Source organism: Notothenia coriiceps, unplaced genomic scaffold (assembly GCF_000735185.1).
Source record: "Notothenia coriiceps isolate Sejong01 unplaced genomic scaffold, NC01 NC01_scaffold00000339, whole genome shotgun sequence".
NCBI classification, from domain to species: domain Eukaryota; kingdom Metazoa; phylum Chordata; class Actinopteri; order Perciformes; family Nototheniidae; genus Notothenia; species Notothenia coriiceps.
Window position 1 is genome coordinate 22356768 of NW_011333040.1, and position 21737 is coordinate 22378504.

At 40.9% G+C, this 21737-nt stretch overlaps 2 protein-coding genes across 2 annotated transcripts in view; one reads left to right on the top strand and one right to left on the bottom strand.

Moving 5' to 3' along the window:
• kpnb3 (karyopherin (importin) beta 3) overlaps positions 1-3239 on the bottom strand; it is a 22285-nt gene extending 19046 nt beyond the window's left edge. The window contains exon 1 of the mRNA XM_010775244.1: positions 3066-3239. Coding sequence (XP_010773546.1) covers positions 3066-3149 — 84 coding nt within the window. The 5' untranslated portion in view covers positions 3150-3239. The remainder of the gene's footprint in view (positions 1-3065) is intronic.
• Positions 3240-4571: 1332 nt separating this feature from the next.
• The window catches only part of sema5ba (sema domain, seven thrombospondin repeats (type 1 and type 1-like), transmembrane domain (TM) and short cytoplasmic domain, (semaphorin) 5Ba), a 41900-nt gene continuing 24734 nt past the window's right edge, over positions 4572-21737 (top strand). The window contains exon 1 of the mRNA XM_010775231.1: positions 4572-4665. The gene's annotated coding sequence lies outside the window, so the exon portion shown is untranslated. The remainder of the gene's footprint in view (positions 4666-21737) is intronic.

The following is a 21737-nucleotide window of genomic DNA, read 5'->3' on the forward strand; positions in this document are numbered from 1 at the left end:
GGCGGGGGGGCATTATAGAGCAAACCTTATACTCCTTTACTTGACCGCCGCCGAGAGGGGGGGTCGAACGGTGTGGGCCAAACGTTAACCGATGCGCGGAATGTTTGACCCCCGCCCCTAAACCGTATTTGCCCTAAATTAACCGGACTTGTAGAAAGTTGAAAACTACGGCTATCTTTACCGAGCACTACGGAACGTTTCGGTACGGTACCCGAGGGCGTTGTTTACTTCAAGCCGCTTCTAATTTTTTAGAAGATGCAGTGGCGGTAAGTTCACTTACCCGGGGGCTTCCGCAACTTTCGGGGTAAAACGCTATGGGACATCACACTCGCCCGGGCAATCTATGGTGTAACGTTTACTAGTAGACTGTAAGAGAAGTCTCAGTGTCTGTCAAGCCGACGAAAGGTAGGGGTCCTTTCGTACGGTTACACACAAAACGTACAAGAAAACACCAAAAATTACTTTGTGTGACTTCCGTTTTAGTTGTACGGAGTACTATGTAAAGTGTTCCTATAACAGACTTGGAACGCTATCGGGGGTGGTAAACAACGGATAACACCGGCGGAATTATTTATAAAGTTGTAACAGTACAGGGGGTTTAGATCTACATCAATACAATTTTTTTTCTAGTTTATACTAATAAGAAAATGGGTGACTCTTAGTAAAAACCGTGACTTTACCTGATGTTGACTGTTTACGGATAATTAAAATTGTCAGGATTCATTCGTACTGTGCTTCATTTATTTTGTTTCGAAAACTTCCGGGTCCGTGCGGGGTACAAAGAATTAATGTTTCTAACTACGTTTGAACACTGACGTCCAGGTACACAAAGTCGCACCTTTAATGTCCCCGTACATTTTTTTTCGTGTAAAGAACACTGCCGTTGTTGCACATTTCGTTACTTTTTGTGAGAGGAACCTGGAACTCTAATTAAAGTCGACTCCGTGTGCAAGCTGGGAGAGCCAGACCGCAGTTCATTTCCTCATATTCCAAACGAGATATTACGGTAGCAAATCACCCGGTTCTTTATGACCAGAACTATTTACCGGGATACAAACCGGAGGAACCAGGCATGGAGGGAGGTGGCAGAGACAGTGGGTGAAACTGGTAGGTTTTCGCCTGTTTGGAGAGTTTATATCCAGTTTACTTCGTTTTAACATTGCTATTGCTTTGTATGTCGGGGGCGGGAGATTCATGTGATTGGTTGTTGGTCGCGGCTCGCAAAAAATCGCCAAGCTTCAGACACGCCCAGCTTCAAGATCTTTTGATGCCTGTAGTGTAGACGGGCCGTAATGGTAAACAACTCTTTGGCTAGATCTCTGCTGGGAAAAAAAACTTGATTATGTGACCATTAAAGTTCGTAAATAGATTCCCAGAGTTCACATTTGCATCACAAAGGCCGAGCAGGGAGGAGCAGCTTTGTGGCAACAGTACACTATGTTGGCAGAGAAACCTGATTACTGACCAAACATATTTAAAACAAGGCATTAACATTTCTCACAACAATCCGATTCCTAAGTCTGCTGGCTCACTATTATAATTATCCTTAGATCAACTGTCATTCAAGGGATTTACTTATACATTGATAAAGTGCCATCTTCACTAGCTCAAGCTAAAACTCCCCAGATATAAAAGGGCAAAACTGAAACTTTAATACAATGGGGACACTTTAGGTTACTTCACAGCTCTAAGACTTAACAATACTGTACATCATGGCTTGAATAGAGTTGATTAAGCATCTGCACACCTACGAATGTGTTGTCAATGTGGACGTGTGGCTTTAAAGTCCTCTACACATGGATCAATTCCTATTGTGTGTGTAAGACAGAAAGGGATAGTTGCTATAAAAGGATGAATTCCAATGAGCTTAGTATCGGGGCAGACAGTGTGTGGTTTTGTAAAGAAAAACGCTGACTGCTAGTGTGATAAGTTTCAACTACCTCATGCAAAAGTCTGGTGCTGAAGAGGTAAACTGGCAACAATGCTTTGAGGCTAATCGTGGTGGGGAAAAAGTGAATAGGCCAGCTAGACACAGTCCAAACAAATCCTCTAGAGAAGCTAATCCTGTGAGTGGATGAGCCTTTACAGGTGACGTGACTAAAACTGAGATAAATAGCTTCACCAGTGTCATTAAACCAAAAAGAGAGTACGTTTAAAATGTTGATATGAACTGAAGGCCATTGCATGAGCTAACATAGCTGTACATGTGTTGGCTCCCTCCCTCCCACTGCTTGTTATGTTGCTAATCAGTACACTTAACTTATTACATGACATTCACGTTATCTTTTACTTCCTACAGTCCTTTCTTTAATTATTTAATCACTGTTCAACGATAGTTTGCTAGCTAATATAACCAAGGATGTATGAAGAAATATAGCGTTGAAGGAGGGACCCCGTTCATTTCTATGAGTTGTTCAGTGGCGCATGAAGCCATATTGCCCTGAGCAAAAGTACCCGGATTTGGGCCGATAGAGCATGCGCAGTAGAGTTTTCCCTTAAGCTTACATTTTGTATATTGTTCTGTGGTCTGTTTTTCACATACTTGTTTATTTTTGTACATGTTAACGTACTTGGCAATAATAAAACCGACCCTATTGCAAGTCAATGGGGAAAAAGTACTTTGGGCCTGTGACGTAAATTGTAGTACCACGTTTTGGCCCCTGTACAAAAATATGCTTCAATGTCCGGCACTTCAGTGAGTTAGCCATTTAGCTTCTCATGCTACTTCCTGTTCCTCCACTTGCTAAAATGACTAGCTTCACATGTCAGCTGGAGAATGTGGGGATTTTGAGGCAATTTAGCTTTGAATCAAAACGACAGTGTGACACAAACACTGACAACTTACACAGTATCTATATCAGTATAACGCAACATGGTGGAAGTAGTTAGATTTAAACCGAGCAGTAAACTCACTTTCAGCTTCACATTGCACGTGGGCTATAGAACCTGTGACGTGAAAGCTGCCTTGCGCGCGCGGCCAGGCTCGGTAGCTTAGCTGCTGCTAACACGATTTCACCAACTGACCGAACTTGTGAAATCCACCCCGTTTATTGTGGTTCTCTTACCTCTGATTGCTTCCTGACGTCGTTGTCAGGGCTCATCAGGTTGCCCAGCAAGAGGTAGAACTGCTGCTGCTGCTGTTCCGCCATTGCAGTATAGATCCCAAAAAAAGACAAGCCGGGTGGAGAAGCGGCGAATTGAGCCCCGGCAGAGCCTTGCTTTCTGCTTCGGTCACACAATGCTCCTAACGTCCCATTGGCTGTCTTTACTAAGTCCACTCGTCACTGATTGGACCAGACGCCTGGGTCGAACGCAGCCTGTTGGCTCTCGATGGTTCTGAGTTCCTATTGGCTGGAATCCACACAGAAAAAGGGAATGCGTCGTTCCTGCTGAGTTCATAATGAATTACTAAAGCGCGGGAAATGACCACATCAGGACTTGCAAAATAATAGTAGTGCTGTGCTGTTGTGAATGTCTATTTGCAGTGATAGAAAGTAACTAAGTAAATGTACTCAAGTACTGGACTTTAGTTCAATGATGCTGTACTTGAGTATTTCCATAAATGCAACTTTAGAAGTATCCTTCACTACATTTCAAAGGGAAGTGTTGTACTTTTTGCTCCAACACCTTTATTATATTTGACAGTTAGCTTAATTACTCAGTGGTTGATAACACAACCAGCAATTTCACTTAAATGCTATAGGTGTGTTTTGCCACTGGACTTCTTTTTAATTAAGTATAGTTTGAATGAAGACCTTCAACCTGCAATGGAGTATTTTCATATAGTACAATTAATACATTAAAAGGTGGCCTATCTCATTACTTAATCCACCTCATATTGTTTATGACTTGTTTATGAAATAGAATACCTAGACAAAACAGAAGAGTATAAATGGAGTAATAAAAATAATTATGTATTATTTCTGCTCGTATTTGAATCTATATCATGCTCATTACATATGTGATGGTCCTCATATATAAACATATTTCCCACATCATTTACATAACTAAATAAAGGTGTGTTAACAGCATATGGAGTGGAGTGTGCACAGCATGTCCCAGTAGGTGGCAGCCAAGCTTTTCTTTACAATGATTTTTGCAATGCATATCCAAGAACCCTTTTAACCTGTGCTCATGAAATCACCTGTAGCTGTATGTGCAGGTCATATAGGCGGCAACATATCCAGAAGACATTTGGTGAACCCCGCCCAAGATGTTTAGTAGATGTTTGTCTTTTTGTTGTCTTAAATTATATATGTCAATATCATTGCCCACTTTCTTTCTAATGCAATGCATGAAATGATCAACTGTAGGCTATTATTGTAACGTTAGTGTCAAGGCTATGCTGTATATTTGTATCATCTTTCTGCAAACTGGTTAAGGATAAACTTCCTCTATTGTTATTAAAACAATCGCTGCTTATTTACATGCAAAAGGTACTCCCAGTTGCTCTAACATACATCTTATCTTAGGCTGCTGCAGAGTTTATTACACATTGCGTCCCCTCTCTGGCTCCTGACAGCACCCCTGCTGGTCTGAATGAAGCTTGTTATTTGCACTCAGATCCGCTGCAGCCAGACCTCTGGATACCGTGAACCTGCACCATCTCCGTCTGAAACTCGACAACTTAACCAGCTGCAGGACACAATGCACCAAAAGTGAAAGGTAAGCTCGAGATTTACTTAGTTATAATTCACTTTGTATCATTAGAAAGCTTGCAAAAGATAGAAGCCCACTTTCAATCTTTTTTGTTCCATTTTGCCTCGATGTTGATTGAATTTACACCGATCTCCGTTCAAAAATTAAGTTGTAATTGGTGCTCAGGTTGAAAACACTTTTGAGCTTATAACATTTAACAAATCTAAAATCAGGATGCACACTTTACTCCAATGCACATCCACCAAGCAGGACTTAAAGAAGTTTCGTTTATTTCTCAAAAAAACATCGTTACGAATGCAGAAATAAAAACTTGCAAAATGCTAATATCTTTAAGTGAACTTGCATTGCATCGCTAACGATCCGTAATCAACCAAACAGTGCTTTAAATATCAACTTCTTGACGCTGCATTACAGTGTAAGATGTGCAGAAAAGTAGTTTTGCATCATAATTAATGAACAAAACAACTTGCTGATTGACGATCAATTAACTGCCACGCCACATTTAAATAGAGATTGGTACACCTCTTTTAGTTTTGGTTTGCAAAAGTGCAATAACTATTATTAACAGTTTGTACTTTAATAATGACAACATCAAGATGTATCCTTTGCATGATAATATAAGTCGAGCTGTTCATGATAGAGCAAATTAATAGAGTTGTTTCAGTATTTTCTTTTAGATTTCAGATAGATTTGTGTGTCCATTCTCATTCCTTGTCAATCATGTGTGTATTGAGATCTGATTGAGACCCTTTTTTTATATGCCTGCTTATACAGGCACAATAATAACAGGCAGAGCAGTGGAGCAATAACACCTTTACTTTAATGTTTATTCAATTATTTAAAGCTTTTTTTGAAATTCTTACTGGTGTGTGTGCTACTTACTTTGTCAGGTTATATAATCTTTAGTCTTTCCTCCCCTACATTGTTTTTGAAAGTAGATAATGAAACACACAACACTCAACTTTAATCCGTTATGTTTCTCTTTGTTGTCAGTTTCTCATACTGCAGTAAAAGAGGAAACATATATTTAGAGATTTAAAACTGTTCAACAACGAGCATTCATGTAGAAAATATCAGATGTATTTACGAATAGTTTATAATTAAAGACATTACTTTACACTAGACTTATTTATTGTTTTATTTTCCGCCACTTTTTAAACTTCAGCTCACGACCTGACTGGAAACACAGCCCTCACTACATACAAGGTCTTACTGCTGCTAATAAATAACCCCCTTAATGGCAGTGGCATTAAATCATTAAACTGGACGCCTGAGAGTGTTACCCAGAGACCCCACTTACAGAAGAGGTCAGGCTGAAATGGAAAAGGAGAGGAAGATGGATGAGGAGAAAAATAGTTTATTGCTGAGGATCTGATGGACAGACTCTGAGACTGTGTGTGTGTGTGTGTGTGTGTGTGTGTGTGTGTGTGTGTGTGTGTGTGTGTGTGTGTGTGTGTGTGTGTGTGTTTGTTTGTGATTTACCTTAATTTATTCAGGGAAAGTTGTGTTTTTCCCGGAAGAAACGCCCCGCAGAAAACCACAGTCTTCCTGCAAAGGTGTATAGGTGTACAGTATGAGATTCCCCCATCTAGCACTATGGTTATAGTACCATGAAAGTAGACAGTTACTGGGAGAAGTAGAGCGCTAATTAATGTTTAATTTAAACTTACAACCTGTCAATCATCATGTGAGTGACATTTTTGTAACGCTAACCCTAACCTTGACAAGAAATACCTCAAACCAAGATCTCTAATTCCTACCTTTCTATTTCTATACAAGTAAATCAACATAATATGAAGTGTAAATAAGAGGTTTAGACACCTTTGGACAGCGGTGTTAAGTCAGGCTATTCATGTTCTGCCTCTACGCTAAGCTATAGGCTAATTCAAAATATAATATTTGGCATAGTTCTTCTCAGATTACCATTTTTCCCAGAGTGTCAAATAGTCCAGTTAACCAAGATAGATGCATGTTATTTCTTAAGTTTCCTCACTGGTGTGTGTGTGTGTGTGTGTGTGTGTGTGTGTGTGTGTGTGTGTGTGTGTGTGTGTGTGTGTGTGTGTGTGTGTGTGTGTGTGTGTGTGTGGCTCTAAGTAGGTCATGATTAGCTGTGAGATGTAATGCTGGTTATGCAGGCAAGTAGCTTTTATTGTTGCACCAACAGCAGGATGAGGATTTACAGGTTTTCTGTCATAAGTTACTGCTTTTCTGCGGTTAAACGGTAAATGAACTATTTCTCTTTTTAGTATTTGCATTTATAATGTGTCAGCAGCTCTATAAAAGTAATACTTAGGGCATATCTGGTGCAGTTCTGCCTCAAAAGGATCACCTGTAGCACCAGAAGTTTCCTGAAATAGCCCTCAGATCTCTGAGGACTGGAGCCATTATACATTTACTTCCAGAACCTTCCATCATTACTTCACAATAATAGACCTTAGTAATAATAGAGCACTATTACAATTGTATTGATCCTCCTTTTATATTTGGAGTTGAGTTAGCAGTAGAAGAACCCAGAAGAATCCCTGTGGATTTATTTTCGTGAGCTATGTTTGCTTTTACATTAAAATGTCACTGGGCTCACAAACATGTAGAATATATTTCCTCTCTCGTAAAACTTTTCCTTTAAATTACCCATTTTAAACATCCATGTTTACTTGCAAGTTGTCTTCTTCTTGCACTTTTTGGCACATTGCTGAATTGTTTTGACCCATTTGTTACTTGTCGATCAGTGGGGAAGTGAGAAACCGTTGTCAGGAATGTGTTCCACATTAATATATTTAAGGACGCACGCTTATAGCTATACTCAATGTGCAAAAATCCACCTTTATTCGAAACATAAGTACAATATATTGCATCTCTCATGTGCTATTTTTTGTCGCTTTTACATCTTAAATACATACACAAGATTTAGTTTCATTTTTGCCTTGAACACATGCTAATTCTAACTATGAATAAATACAGGAAACAGACTAATCTCTGATGTATTTATAATTACCACTTTTGGGTTTGCAACTAATAAACAATAATAAATTATTCATATATTCTGCACTCCAAACTGTCAGGGCTGCTTTCAATGGACATTTCAGTTTCAGGTCGATATTTGAAGGAAGTCAAAAGAACAGTAGTGATTTATTTACGTGTGCAATTTCAGTGTCAAACGTCTTGATAGCATACTTGCCAACCCTCCCGATGTCACTGCCCTCTCCCGGTTTCCTGACTTTAATACAGCTACACCATTGTTTGGTTCCCATGGTAGCGCGTCTCTTTAGCAGCAAAATGCTCCCGATTTCTGAGGTCTCAAGGTTGGCAAGTATGCTAGGTTTACAAATAATTTGCTCTGGTGGTTAATGGTGCATACATACACAGTCAAAGGAATTACGGATATATGAATTATATATAATTAACTATTTTAAAAAACAGTTTCAAAAACGATTTGAAATACAAATAAAAGTCAGTACCATAAGAATGCAATGATTCCCTCTGAAAAGTGATGTATGTTTAGTTTATCAGAATGGAAGTTGAACTGTTGATGTGGCTCAGTGGCTGCTGGAGGACAGGTGAATATCCAGTACAGTGTCCTACAGCCCCCCCGTGCCCTGTCTCGTCTCATCTCTGTGTTCTCTCTGCCCCCCCCAGGCGCCCTGATGCACGAGCTGTCTAACGACGGGGCCCGGCATCAGTTTGAGTGTTACCTGGAGGAGATGGTGCTGCCGCTGATGGTGGCCAGCGCTCAGAGCGGGGAGAGGGAGTGTCACGTGGTTGTGCTGACCGACGACGACGTGGTGGACTGGGACGAAGAGTACCCCCCCCAGATGGGAGAGGAGTACTCTCAGAGTAAGAGGCTGTCAATGATCCCAGACCTGTTTATACTCAAATGAACCCACAGGTGTTCTGTAGCAGCAGCTTCTTTTATGAAAGTCAGCTGTAGGCGTCAGCACTTTCTGCGCCTGCTGCACCTACTGCACACGCAGAGAGAACTACAGATCTCTCTACAGATCTCTCTACAGATCTCTCTACAGATGACAACAAGAACATGTCTACTAGAAAGAGGAGTAATGGGACTGTATCCACAGCAAATGTGGCAGAAGTTTTGAAATCTTAATTATTCCTTTTTGCAGATGACTTGTGCGTTGGTCAAAACAATCCAACAATAATTAAATCAGCCTTTTACAGTGAAATGTGTGAATAAAGCTTACCAGAATTCTAAATTGTACATAGTTAAATCATATTTTAAGTCCGATAATAAATACTAATAATTACAATTGATATAGTGGGCCCTGTACAAAAACGTTTTGGATGGTTTTGTTACTTTTGACAAGAATGATTACTAAGGCCCAGACCAAGATGATATACATGTAAGGGATTTAATCAGTCAGCTAAAAAGAATTCCATTCTGAAATATTTATTCTGAGGAAACTCAATGCCTTCTAAAGTATCCAGCTTCAGCGGCTATTTAACCATGCATCCTCTCAGAGGCTGTCCAAGGATTTCAGACTCAAGATGGTTCCCTTCCAACCACTAGGAGAAGGCTGCAACAACTTTCATTAAACTGCTTATTTCCACTGTCAGACATGTTACCAGAAAATAAAGATTCAGTTAAAACAGAACATATGTTGAAAGTCAAGAAAGATATTAAAGAACTGACATGTCACTGCAAGAGGCTGCAGAAAAGTTTAGCAGACTTCAAAGGACAAAAATACAACTTCCTTTAACAACATGAGGTCCTTCAACCTGAACACAACAGAAGAGGTCAGTAGAATAAAAAAGAAAACCTTAAAACAACTAAAGCCTTTGTGACTTGTGATGATGAAACAAACACCAACAAAGTCTAGGGGATTGTATTCAAAGGTCAGCCCAGACCTTAAAGTGAATTAGAGGGATGAGTAGTAACCAATGGGTCGAGAGCTACAGACAGGGTTGGGAAAGTGGACAATATTTAAAGACTATGAAAGTATTGACATTTATGTGCGGTTTGATAACAACAATACAAACCTTACGTGGAGCGTTCATCTACTGAATGTCTCTTTTTCTTCACAGTCATCTACAGCACCAAGCTGTACCGCTTCTTCAAGTACATCGAGAACAGAGACGTGGCCAAGTCCGTGCTGAAGGACCGAGGACTGAAGAAGATCCGGCTGGGCATAGAAGGTACTGGGTCTTTAAGTAAAACGTATTATCACACTCGTAAATGTGACTGAGCCGGGGCGCCCTGCTACAGATTAGGACTGCATGTCCCCATTCATGCAGAAAGAGGAAGGTCAGGCTACAAAACATGTTAGTTAAGTGTTCCTGGTTAAAAAGAAAACAGAAAAATACAAAGGTGTAATGTGATTATCAATCAAACACTATAGCGATCATAAAATAAAAATAATAACAACAAATGATGCTTGATTAGAATAATTGTACAAAGGCCCTTTTGTGAGAGTCAGGCTACTAGTTAGAGGTCTGGTAATCCACAAAGTAATCCCAACTCCCTAGAACCACAGGTCCTCTCCCCCTCATTCTTGCCTCATATGATGCTGTTTCACTCATCAGAGCCTTCCTTTCGTGACATGTTGGCATTGTGGGTGATTTCCAGTGTCTCAATATAATTCCGGCAGCTGAGGTTATCCATCCATTAAAACTGAATGAGCACGTATTTTTGTCAGTTTTGGAATTTCTGTTTTAACGCCCAGTAGGCATAAACGTAGGGATAATGGCAAGGATATTCCTACCCATGCCTCTAAGAATTCCAACACTCTTTGCCAAAATGGGTTGGCCATAGAACATTCCCATTGAGATGTACACATGTGCCCATCTCTTTCTTGCATTTCCAGCATGTGTTGGTATTCATTAGGCCTATTTTGAAAAGCCTAAATGGTGTAGAGTTTTATACTGAGTGAATTAACCTCTAGTTTCTTTAATATATTTACCGTTATCAGTCAGAATCTGTTTCCAAGTATCTCTAGAGGTTAATTCACTCAGTATAAAACTCTACACCATTTAGGCTTTTCANATGTAGATGGTTAAAATCCACAAGTGATATGATAATACTGTACATAAACAATTATGAAACCTGGAATGAGCATAATTAGGTGCCCATTTATTCTGCTATTAGGATTGCATTTGTTATAAACAGATAAATACCACACCATGTTTCACCTAGGTTTTACTGCTTGGGGGGGTGCTGCCTGAGCGGGGGGGGGGGGGAGCTGAAGGAAGGGTTATTGTTTCTAGGGTAAACTAAACTCACAACTTAAAATGAAAGCGTTTAGTTTATTTAATAAAAGAGCACATGTTCAATTTGAAAAGTGACAGTAGTTATAGATTATTTGCAATTTGGAGCTAAATAAACATTAAAAGTATTTTTTTTTAAAAAGACAAGATTTTTAAACACCTTGAATTTCAGGGGGGACGCGGGGCTCCGTTGGCGGGGCTCGCGGGGCTCCGTTGGCGGGGCGCAGCGCCCCTCCAAGACAATGGTAGGGGAAACACTGAACACTATACTGGAGCCACCTGGAGCAATGGTAACAATGCCTTCTTTTAATTGTCTTCTGGAAAATATAGAACCAACTCACACTCAAAGTGATTTGTGTTGACCAAAGCGATGGTTATAAAGTGCCTTCGTGTCATTAACGGTGTCCCTACTCTGCAGAAGTGTCTGTTTTCCATCACTTCTGCAGACTCACTGCTCACTTTAAAACCTATGCCCATACATAGATAGTTTACCGTCACTCTTTCTTCACTTTGACATTTATCACTTGCATGTGATTTGTTGCAGGGGCGTCAGTTAAAGAAAATGCGAGGCCTGTATAGGAGAACTGTTCCTGCTCTGCATATCCATCAAATGGCCCTCTCTGCAGAAATATAGTTTATTAGAATGCTTTGATCGTTTCTCTCAAGCGTTCTTCTTCAAATTCAACTTTTTTATTATAGAAGATAACAGGTTTTACACTTTAGAGCTGGGTTAGCAAATCTCCAAGTGGTTTTGTTGTGTGATGCACTCTTAAGATTTTAAAGCATGCTTACAGAATAAAAGCAACATGGAATTTGAGACTTTTTTTTGTGAGGCTCCCTTTTTCTATTTCAAGAACTTTCTATTCAAGCACTCTTGGCTTTGTCTTCTGACGAACTGAAGAACGTTGCAGTCTTTCAGGAGCCAAAGCGATGGCCCTCCCACGGTGAGTGTGTCACTCCGATACCTTTAACCCACACTGCTTATTTATGAATGAGCTGATTCGATGGAGAGTAAAGCATGGGTGAAGCTCTTTTGTGACCATGTGACCACTGAGCTTACTACAGGGCAGCCACACTGACACTGTGAAGGTGCTGCTTCTCCTTCTGTCACCATGAGTAAAATCTCTTCAGTCGTTTCATACAAAACAGCTTTTATAGGGAATAACGAGTCGTGATCTGACGACAATAGGTGCACAAAGCCCTGGAAACCGCTTAATAACACGTCCAGCGGGATTACACCGGCTACAAACTGCGCATGCTGAGCCTCTGGTGTTAAGTGAGCGTCATTAAAATCCAGACAAATCCTCTTTGCCGAGGTGATATATGACAGGGAAATTAATTACACGTAATTATTCCCTCATTCAGACGCATTGTAACGTGTTCCTCCATGGCACCCAAAATAAAAGGAGGGGGTCCAGCGTTTGACCTTTATATATCAGCCTCTTGTCTAAACTCTCGTGTACTTGGACTTCATCCAAAAATCATTAAAGAAACAGTGAACCCCCCCCCGTCCCCCGTCCTGTCTCCTACTCTGAAGAACCTTGGATTCCTTTCTCCACTTCCTCCTTAAATAACTCACACAACAACAACTTCTACTAAAATCTCTGGAGCAGCAGCAGCAGCTCCTGCGTTCACCTTTAAAGTATTAATATTAACGCAGCAGTTCATTCAGGGCAAACGGACACTGAGAGGGCATCCAAAGTCTTTCCATCAAAATATTCAGAGAGGACCATTTCCGAGGCAGTGTTCTCAGCTCCTTCCTACCGGGGTGAATGGCCTCTCTGTGCAACCTGCCAACTATCTGCCAATGGCTGCTCTCTTTTACAAGTGAATAGACTGAGTTTAGACACAGTTAAAAAGACACACTAACGTGCCATGGCTGCGCCACAATGGCCGCTCGGGTAATTTGCCAAACCTAATGATGCCGGTTTGGCCCCGGCTAGAGGAGGTAGAGAGCAGGAATCCTAAAGAGGCATGCAGCTGCAGAAATCCCTCTCCTCCTATCTCCTGCTCTCATCTCGTCTCCCTCTGCGCTCTTATCATCAGCTGCATTTATTCTGCTTTCTGCACGGAGACACAACTGGGGCGAAGAAGCAAATGCATGGCTTCTGCACTCCCTGAAAACTTGGGCGATATTAAATACAACAACTTGCAATTAGCTTAGCTTGTTTCGTTTGAGCTCTGCCCCCAAGTGGACACACAATTCAAGCTGCATTCATCACAACACTGATGTAAAGTTCTGAGTCAAATAATGTTTCTCCTAAAACTTGAATGAACAATACTCAAAGTTAATAAATAAGGTTTAGCCTCTAAATATGAAATGTTACTATTTGTTCTCGGTTTTATATCAGATGAAAGTGAATATCTTTGGGTTTTGGACGAACAAAAGAAGAAATGTAACCTTGGACACTAAGAAATCAGACTTAAAACTGCAGACAACAGCTGACTGCGCTCTGATCTTAAACTGATGCTTGCTTTCCTGCACAGAGCCTACAAACCGTCTACTGTCATCACATGACTGATGCTCCATGTTTAGGTCGTGTGATGACAACTGAGACATCTCCATGACAACCATGCAAACTCCATATGGCGAGAAAGGCCAAGAAAAAAATTATATAAGTTCAAAAATGTTCCCAAGGCTGATAAATGTAACATCTGAGAGGCTTTAAAAACAGTAAACATAATAAGCTTCACAAATGTTGTTTGATGCATAGCACATTTTTTTTATTAATAAGCTATTCATATTTAAATGTGTGTTTTGTCATGGTTTTTAACTCCCTCAGCTGTGATCTAAATCTCTCCTCACATTTATTAAAAGTGTCTTCAAGTGTATTTTCTGCTCGGTAGTTCAATGATTAATCCATCACAGCTAATTGGTGCGGTTGTCATGGAGAAGGCTCCCATGAAATGAAGTCCTAAGCATATGTGTGAAAAATATTTGAATGCCAGACATGATTAATATTTTCAGCAATGGCTCATCACACCCCACCCTCCATAGAAATAACCCAAAAATAATTACAGATTTGTAAGTCAGCCTTGATTAACTGTGAGGAGAGCCAGCCCTTATTTGGGGGAAACAAAGAGAACAATTGTTTGAATATAAATTGCCAGGTACTAGTCAGAAATGTTCATCAGTATCCCAACGTGCAACATGTGGCTGGACAATTTCTCATCTATATAATAGTGAGGTTAAAGTCATTCAGACATCATTTTAGGATCCAGACTGAGGCTTTTGATTCTCCGTCTCCCCTCGGCTTTCCTCTCCCCAAACCATCCCCATGACAGTTTCAGCACTCGGATGGAACAAAGGAAATATCCCATACACATTACCTGAGCCCCCCTCCCACCCCCCTAATGTTAACACATGTCTATTCACGCTACATGTAGTCTCCAGAGACAGAGAAGAGGATGGGATTCAAAAGAGGGCGGGGAGAGGTTGAGGGTCACGTTATACAGATCATTAAAGGAGAAATTATCCTGCAAAAATACAAAAAAGCAGCCACACAAAAAAGTGGGCGACTTAGACACAAAGACAGAAAGGACAGCACAAAAGAATAAGTAATTGCAACCTCCACATGGCTTTTATACGCGCATTAACACACACAGATATGCAAGGAAATAAACTCACTTGTTCACCATCACCAAACTGATCCAAAGCAGCAGATCCTTCACATGGTGAGAGGGAGAGGCATGAGAAACAAGAGAAGTTGTTACACACCGACACACAGTGGCACGCTGACCAGAGTGTGTGTGTGTAGGGAGGTGCAGGGGGGAGTAAAGGGGTGTGTGTGATGCAGGGGGGGAGAGCAAAGCATTCCTGTTTGTGCAGAGCAAACTTAACTCTGAATAGAGAGGGATGTCTGCCCTGTGCGAGGGTGTGCTTCTGTATTGTTGTGCTTGTTAGATAAGATTTTGGTTGAGAAATTCGGTCATTAAGTTTGTAATTGACCAAAACTGCCCAAAAAATACTGAAATGTATTTAAAATGTCAAAAGATCTCCTTCAAGACACCTTGGAGTCAATTTGCACTGGACACATAGACAGCTTGTGTCCTTACATTGAAGTTTTAAATGTGACTGTATTTCATTGTTTCAAAATACCCACTTGCAGAATTACCCTCATTAATTTATGATGCGTTTAGCACAGTAGTCAGATCAGGATATCTTGGATAAAAGCCCTTTTTTGTTCCAATTCAACAGCTTTTTGAGCAAACTATTGGCCTCTAGTTAAGTGCATACGAGGGGATCTGAGGTCACTCCTGAATCGTTTGGATACAAAGTGAGTCTTGGTGTTCGTCGAGCGCAGCTGCGGTCTCATCAACGTGCAAATGAACGAGGAGGCAGAGTCAATAACAAACGCAATTAGCTCAGACAAACATTTTGTTTGCAGAAAACCCAGTCCTGCTGGCCATCACAGATGATTGGAGGGCAGCAGAAAAGTGTTTACTGGAAAATGTAATTGAATTTGACCAATCAATGAGAAAAAACGTAGGCTATTTGATGAGTTTAACGTACTTAGGCTCTTAAAGTTCATTTGAATACTACTTTATAACTTCACAGATACATTATTTTCCTTTTCGGTTTGTTCGTTGAGTGATATTTACTTCAGGATGCAAACACAGTAGGTGGCATGCTGACATTGTGCCATCACTGAATGCAGCATTCACAGTAAGAAGCTAAACTAAACGCCAGGAAAAGGAAGGATCAGGTTTAGCCTTTATTTATATTTACAACAAAGTAGAGAGCTATTTTAGATTTCCTAAATAACAAAGCATCACTTCAGATTCTGTGTCAAAGTAGTCGAAAAATGATGGGGTTTTATCACAGATACACTTGTACCCAAGGTCAAAACTCAACTGCCGAAGACAGATGTAAACGTTTTTCAAAAATGCCCTCCGGAGCGATACATCTGAATTAATATTTTTACCATCGACTTTCTTTTATAAAACAATAAGGTAAGCCTGGCCAAGGACGGAGATATGTTCGCATGATCCGTTTAAACTCATGTTATAATATTGCTTAAAGGTCAACTGTTGGTTTATTTAACATGTATTATTAACTCTTACTGGTTGGTTGCTTTTAATCCAACTTCTAATTGGTTTGTGTGTACTATTCATGTGTCTGTTGTTAATTGTGTTTACTTATGTCTCATGCTTTTGGCTGACGTTACTCATGCAGCACATATTGCTTTCACTTGGAATAAATATCCTTTTGTTTGCTTACTTTCAAACCACCAGAATACCTGTCATGTTCAAATGTATTGTCTCAGCGTGGACCTTCACTAAGGCAGGAAATACCAACTGTGAAGCGACACCAGTCAGCTACAGAAGGGCCAATCTGAGAGGGCGAAGAGGTGACCTCCCCGTTCAGAAATTAATGCCGCCAATAAATCATATCCTCTGAAAAACGACAGGATCGTTTAGCTTCCGTGTGCCCGGCGGAGCATAAGAGACAAATAACACTTGCCCGCCTCATCCCCAACCTTTACAGAGCAGGACATTCATCTCTCTCAGCCTCAGCCAGCACCAACCCCCCCTCCGAGGAGGATGAATGGCTCGATCCTGTGCAAACTTCAGGATGACCTCCTCCAGCTCTGTTTGTGCAGCCCTGCTGTCACTGCCCAGGCTGAATGATTACAGTGAGACACAACAGGGGGCTGAGCAAAAAACCAAAGCAGGATCAATGAGAGACGGCCATGTTTGATCGTCACAGAGAACAGTGGACTCTAGGGGGGCTAAAACACATCCTCCAAGCTGCCAACTTAATGAATGAACGTACATACTGCAGCCTACTTTCACTACCTCACAGGATACAATTAACTTTAAATGTAATATCTATCTATCTATCCATGTATCTATCCATCTATATATCAATCTATCTATCCATCTATCTATCTATCTATCTATCCATCTATTCATCCATCCCTCGAACCATCCATCTATCTATCTATCTATCTATCCATCTATCCATCCATCCCTCGAACCATCCATCCATCTATCTATCTATCTATCTGTCTATCCATCTATCCATCCATCCCTCGAACCATCTATCTATCCATCTATCCCTCCATCCCTCGAACCATCCATCTATCTATCTATCTATCTATCTATCCATCTATCCATCCATCGAACCATCCATCTATCTATCTATCTATCTATCCATCTATCCATCCATCCCTCGAACCATCCATCTATCTATCTATCCATCTATCCATCCATCCCTCGAACCATCCATCCATTCATCTATCTATCTATCTATCCATCTATCTATCCATCCATCTATCTATCGATCGATCTATCTATCTATCCATCTATCTATCTATCCATCTATCTATCTATCTATCCATCCATCTATCTATCTATCTATCTATCCATCCATCCCTCGAACCATCTATCTATCTATCTATCTATCTATCTATCTATCTATCTATCCATCTATCTATCTATCTATCTATCTATCTATCTATCTATCCATCCATCCATCTATCTATCTATCTATCTATCTATCTATCTATCTATCTATCTATCTATCTATCTATCTATCCATCTATCTATGAATATGACATTGACTTCTATATCACCTTGAATGATACTGAAAATGTATCAAAGAGCACTCTCAGCCACCTCTAATTGCCTCTAAGTGCCAGCGTCCTTTGAAAAGCGAACATTATTTATCATGCATCCATCTCTGAGCACATTATGTTAAAATCCAGTGGCTGTTATACGCATTTAAGCATAGTTGTATTGTACATATTTGATTGCCTCACTTTCGTAGTGATCATTTCAGTCTGGGAATAGTATAATTTAAACATGAATGGATCTACAAATGGCTGCTTTTGCTCCATTTAATGCCTTTTAATTACAGGCTTTCAAAGTCACTGTGACAAAGAGAGGACCATGAGTTTCTTTTTTTAAATTAAGTGTAGCATCTTTGATAAATTAACATATCGACTGAATAATTATCAGCTTAATTTCATGATGTCTACAGTCCAGACACTTGGGAAAAGATCCTAAAAATATGGCTGAAAGAGGCTAAAACCCTCTTTAGCAAAAACAAAAAATATATATAAGTGATTTCCAGTAATGAGTAATCCATGCCAATCTGCAAAGGAGGCCTTCAGTGGTTCCCCAACATCTCTTAACCCCCAAAACCAGCACCTGACCCCCCCCCTCCCGTCACAGCTCTCAATGGCTGCCTTGTCCAGCACATAGCGCTCCACTGTGAAACAGCTCGGGTTGTCACAAAGAAATATTGACTTTTAATGCTTTAAACATTCACCTCGCTCCGGTCTAAACAAACCCTGGCTGTGTTGATTTCCTAAAACCCAGCAGTCACTGAGGTTTACCTCTTTCTGCTGGAGCAATAAAACTGTGCTTACAGGAGCCACACACACACACACACACATACACACACACACACACACACACACACACACACACACACCACACACACAGAATAAGTCCTGATGTTGCTGCTAGTTAGGTAGCTTCTTCAGTGCCCACCCATATTACAATTGGCCCAAAGGAACCTTTAAGGATGTTTTAGGATCTATATCTGCATTGTTCTCCTAGCCCCCCACAGGCTAAAAACCTTAAATGTGTGTACTCGTTTCGGTATTATAAACTATTGAAAAAAGATGGTGTACCTTTTTTATTTCAGAATTTACTGCTTCAATTCAAAACTTCTCCAATGGCCTGTGTTTTGTATGTATATACAGTATATGTCTGTATGTGTTGCACAACCAGGTAACTCATAAGCATGGTTTTGTCTAAAACGGGTAGCAGGGGAGCTGTTCACTCGTACTTTGGGTGTTGGCCCTCATACCAAAATGCCGATTTTCCCTGTAAAATGTTAAAGGGATGCCAGAAAACTATTTTTCTGTTAATCGAAAGCTGAAATATAACTCCAGAAATATGAAAATTGTGTGAAATAGACCGTCAGACGGCATAGACAGCTTTGTTTTTACAGAGCTCCGAATAAATAGAGGATCGATGTCCGGTCGGACGAGTGGCAGGCAGCAGGTTTACACTGAAACTATGATTTCTGAATTAGATCGTTTCCTTTACTGTCCTTTTTTCTGTAGAGGTAGTAAAGAAACTATAACTTGGGATGTATTTGTTGTTTGAGGTGCAATATATGGCTCAGCAGCTTTAAGACTTGAAGAAACTATTATTTTCCGCTTCGCTCTGATGCATCATTTTCGCTTGTCAAGTGGGCGTTGCCGTACTTTTGTCCGGAAGTAACGTCAGCGTTGCTCTCATCTATCGCCCTCATACTATATGTTTCCAGGAGAAACCCTGAAAAGGGTTGACCGATTGGGTGTATCCAACACTCTGGTAAAACATGCAGTAGTGCCGGGGAGTTTAGCGGGTCAGTGAATGCAGATCTGTGTCTCTGCGCAGTGACTGTGAGGATTTGTTCAGCATATGGCTTCACTCAAAGAGCAGTACATCAATAAACAGACAGATCATGATTGAACAGACGGCCACAGAGTTATTTTTCATAGATACAGCCACGGACAGACAGTGAGGTTGATGAGGACAGGCTCTACTGTACAGGATCTCTGCTGAGGAACAAAGGCAGCGCCTGCCTGGTTGTGTACATCACTGATGAAAACAGCCCAGGCATCAGGCCAATGACAAGCCTGCCCTCTTTGTATCTGTAATAACCAGTATGAATGTTTGTTACTGTCACTGACACTTCTTTTGATTGTAGATTGATTCATTTCTCTTAAGTTACCCATCATGATTACTGATGGGTGACTCTCTCTGAGAGTGAGATAAAGACAATGATACGCTTCTGATGTGTTTGTGTAAAGTATGGCACTATAGTCAGGACAAGGTTAGCCTAGCTTAGCATAAAGAGATACATCTGGAATAAAAGCTTACCTTACAATCAGTATATCAGAATCAGAATTCATGATTCAGAGATTCAAAGGTTTATTGTCATAACACAATCTACGGTGTATTTATGTAATGTTTGAAAAACTTAGATTGCAGGTTCTTCAACTGTGCAATTTACAAGACATACAAAAAAAAATAAAAAAAAAATAAAAAAACAACAATAAAAATAGTGCAAGCTCAGGTGTTTAACAGTCTTATTGCCTGCGGGATGAAGCTGTCCCTGAATCTGGTGGTTTTAGTCCTGATGCTGCGGTAACGCCTGCCAGACGGCAGCAGACAGAACAGTTTGTGGCTCGGGTGATGGGGGTCTTTGATAATCCTGAGGGCTTTCTTCCTGAGCCGCTGGGAGTAAAGGTCCTCCATGGATGGCAGCTCCTTCCTGGTGATTTGCTCTGCAGTTTTCCCCACCCTCTGTAGAGTCTTACGGCTGAGGGCGGTGCAGCTGCCGTACCAGGCCGTGATGCAGCCAGTCAGGATCCTCTCTATGGTGCACCTGTAGAAGGTCAGGATCCTTTCTATGGTGCACCTGTAGAAGGTCAGGATCCTCTCTATGGTGCACCTGTAGGTCAGGATCCTCTCTATGGTGTACCTGTAGGAGGTCAGGATACTCTCTAGTCTATGGTGTACCTGTAGAAGGACAGGATCCTCTCTATGGTGCACCTGTAGAAGGTCAGGATCCTCTCTATGGTGTACCTGTAGAAGTTGCAGAGTATCCTGGAGTCCATGTTGAACCTCCTCAGCCTGCGAAGGAAGAAGAGCCACTGTCGAGCTTTTTTGGTGATGGTGGTGGTGTGAAGAGTCCATGTCAGGTCTTCAGTGATGAGTCCATGTCAGGTCCTCAGTGATGAGTCCATGTCAGGTCCTCAGTGATGAGTCCATGTCAGGTCCTCAGTGATGAGTCCATGTCAGGTCCTCAGTGATGAGTCCATGTCAGGTCCTCAGTGATGAGTCCATGTCAGGTCCTCAGTGATGAGTCCATGTCAGGTCCTCAGTAAAGAGTCCATGTCAGGTCCTCAGTGATGAGTCCATGTCAGGTCCTCAGTGAAGAGTCCATGTCAGGTCCTCAGTGATGAGTCCATGTCAGGTCCTCAGTGATGAGTCCATGTCAGGTCCGTAGTAGGCGGTAGTCGTTGAGGCTGCTGGTTTTAGTGACCTATTAAATATGTCCGTGAACACCTCTGACGTCATTGTTTACGTTGCTTTGAAGGCGATATGAATATCCCTCACAAAAACAATACCAGAGCTATGCTCATGGTGCTTCTAAACTTACATGACCAGATTCAATTGCAGCCACGACTCCTATAAATGTATACTCTTCTCTAAAGTTATGTTGCCAAAAGTACCATAAATAAAGGATTGGATAATGTGAAATTCCTCTCATGTAAGCCTAGCCTTTGAAGCTAGTCTGACTAGTAGAGGCAACCAACTAAACAGTATTTGTAGGGTTCGGTCACACATATGCAGCTCTTAGTTGTTTGCGATAGGCACCGGCTTGGAACTGGCCCTGGAACTGCCTCTGTGGAAAGGGGTATAATAGGGTATTGTTGAACCCTAATACACATACAGTACAGTATTTTCACTGTCATGGAATGTGTCTGCTACAGTAACAACTGTATAATAATGATATCCTCTATTTGTTATTCATTTGAAATAATGGTGTTTTGGTATTCTAGACCTTTAACAAAGGCACAACACAAGGACACACTTATCTGAGATGACTATTTAAAACATTGACGGTCAACAAAAGTACTTCCTTTTTTCTGCTTTATTGTTTTATTGGCAGTTCCCTGAATCTAGCTGCTCAAGCACAGACCACTGAGAATAAATGCATGACACACACACACACACACACGCACGCACGCACACGCACGCACGCACGCACGCACGCACGCACACACACACACACACACACATTTGTAATGATGGTTGCTGTCAAATGTTTAATTCTATCTCCAATCTTT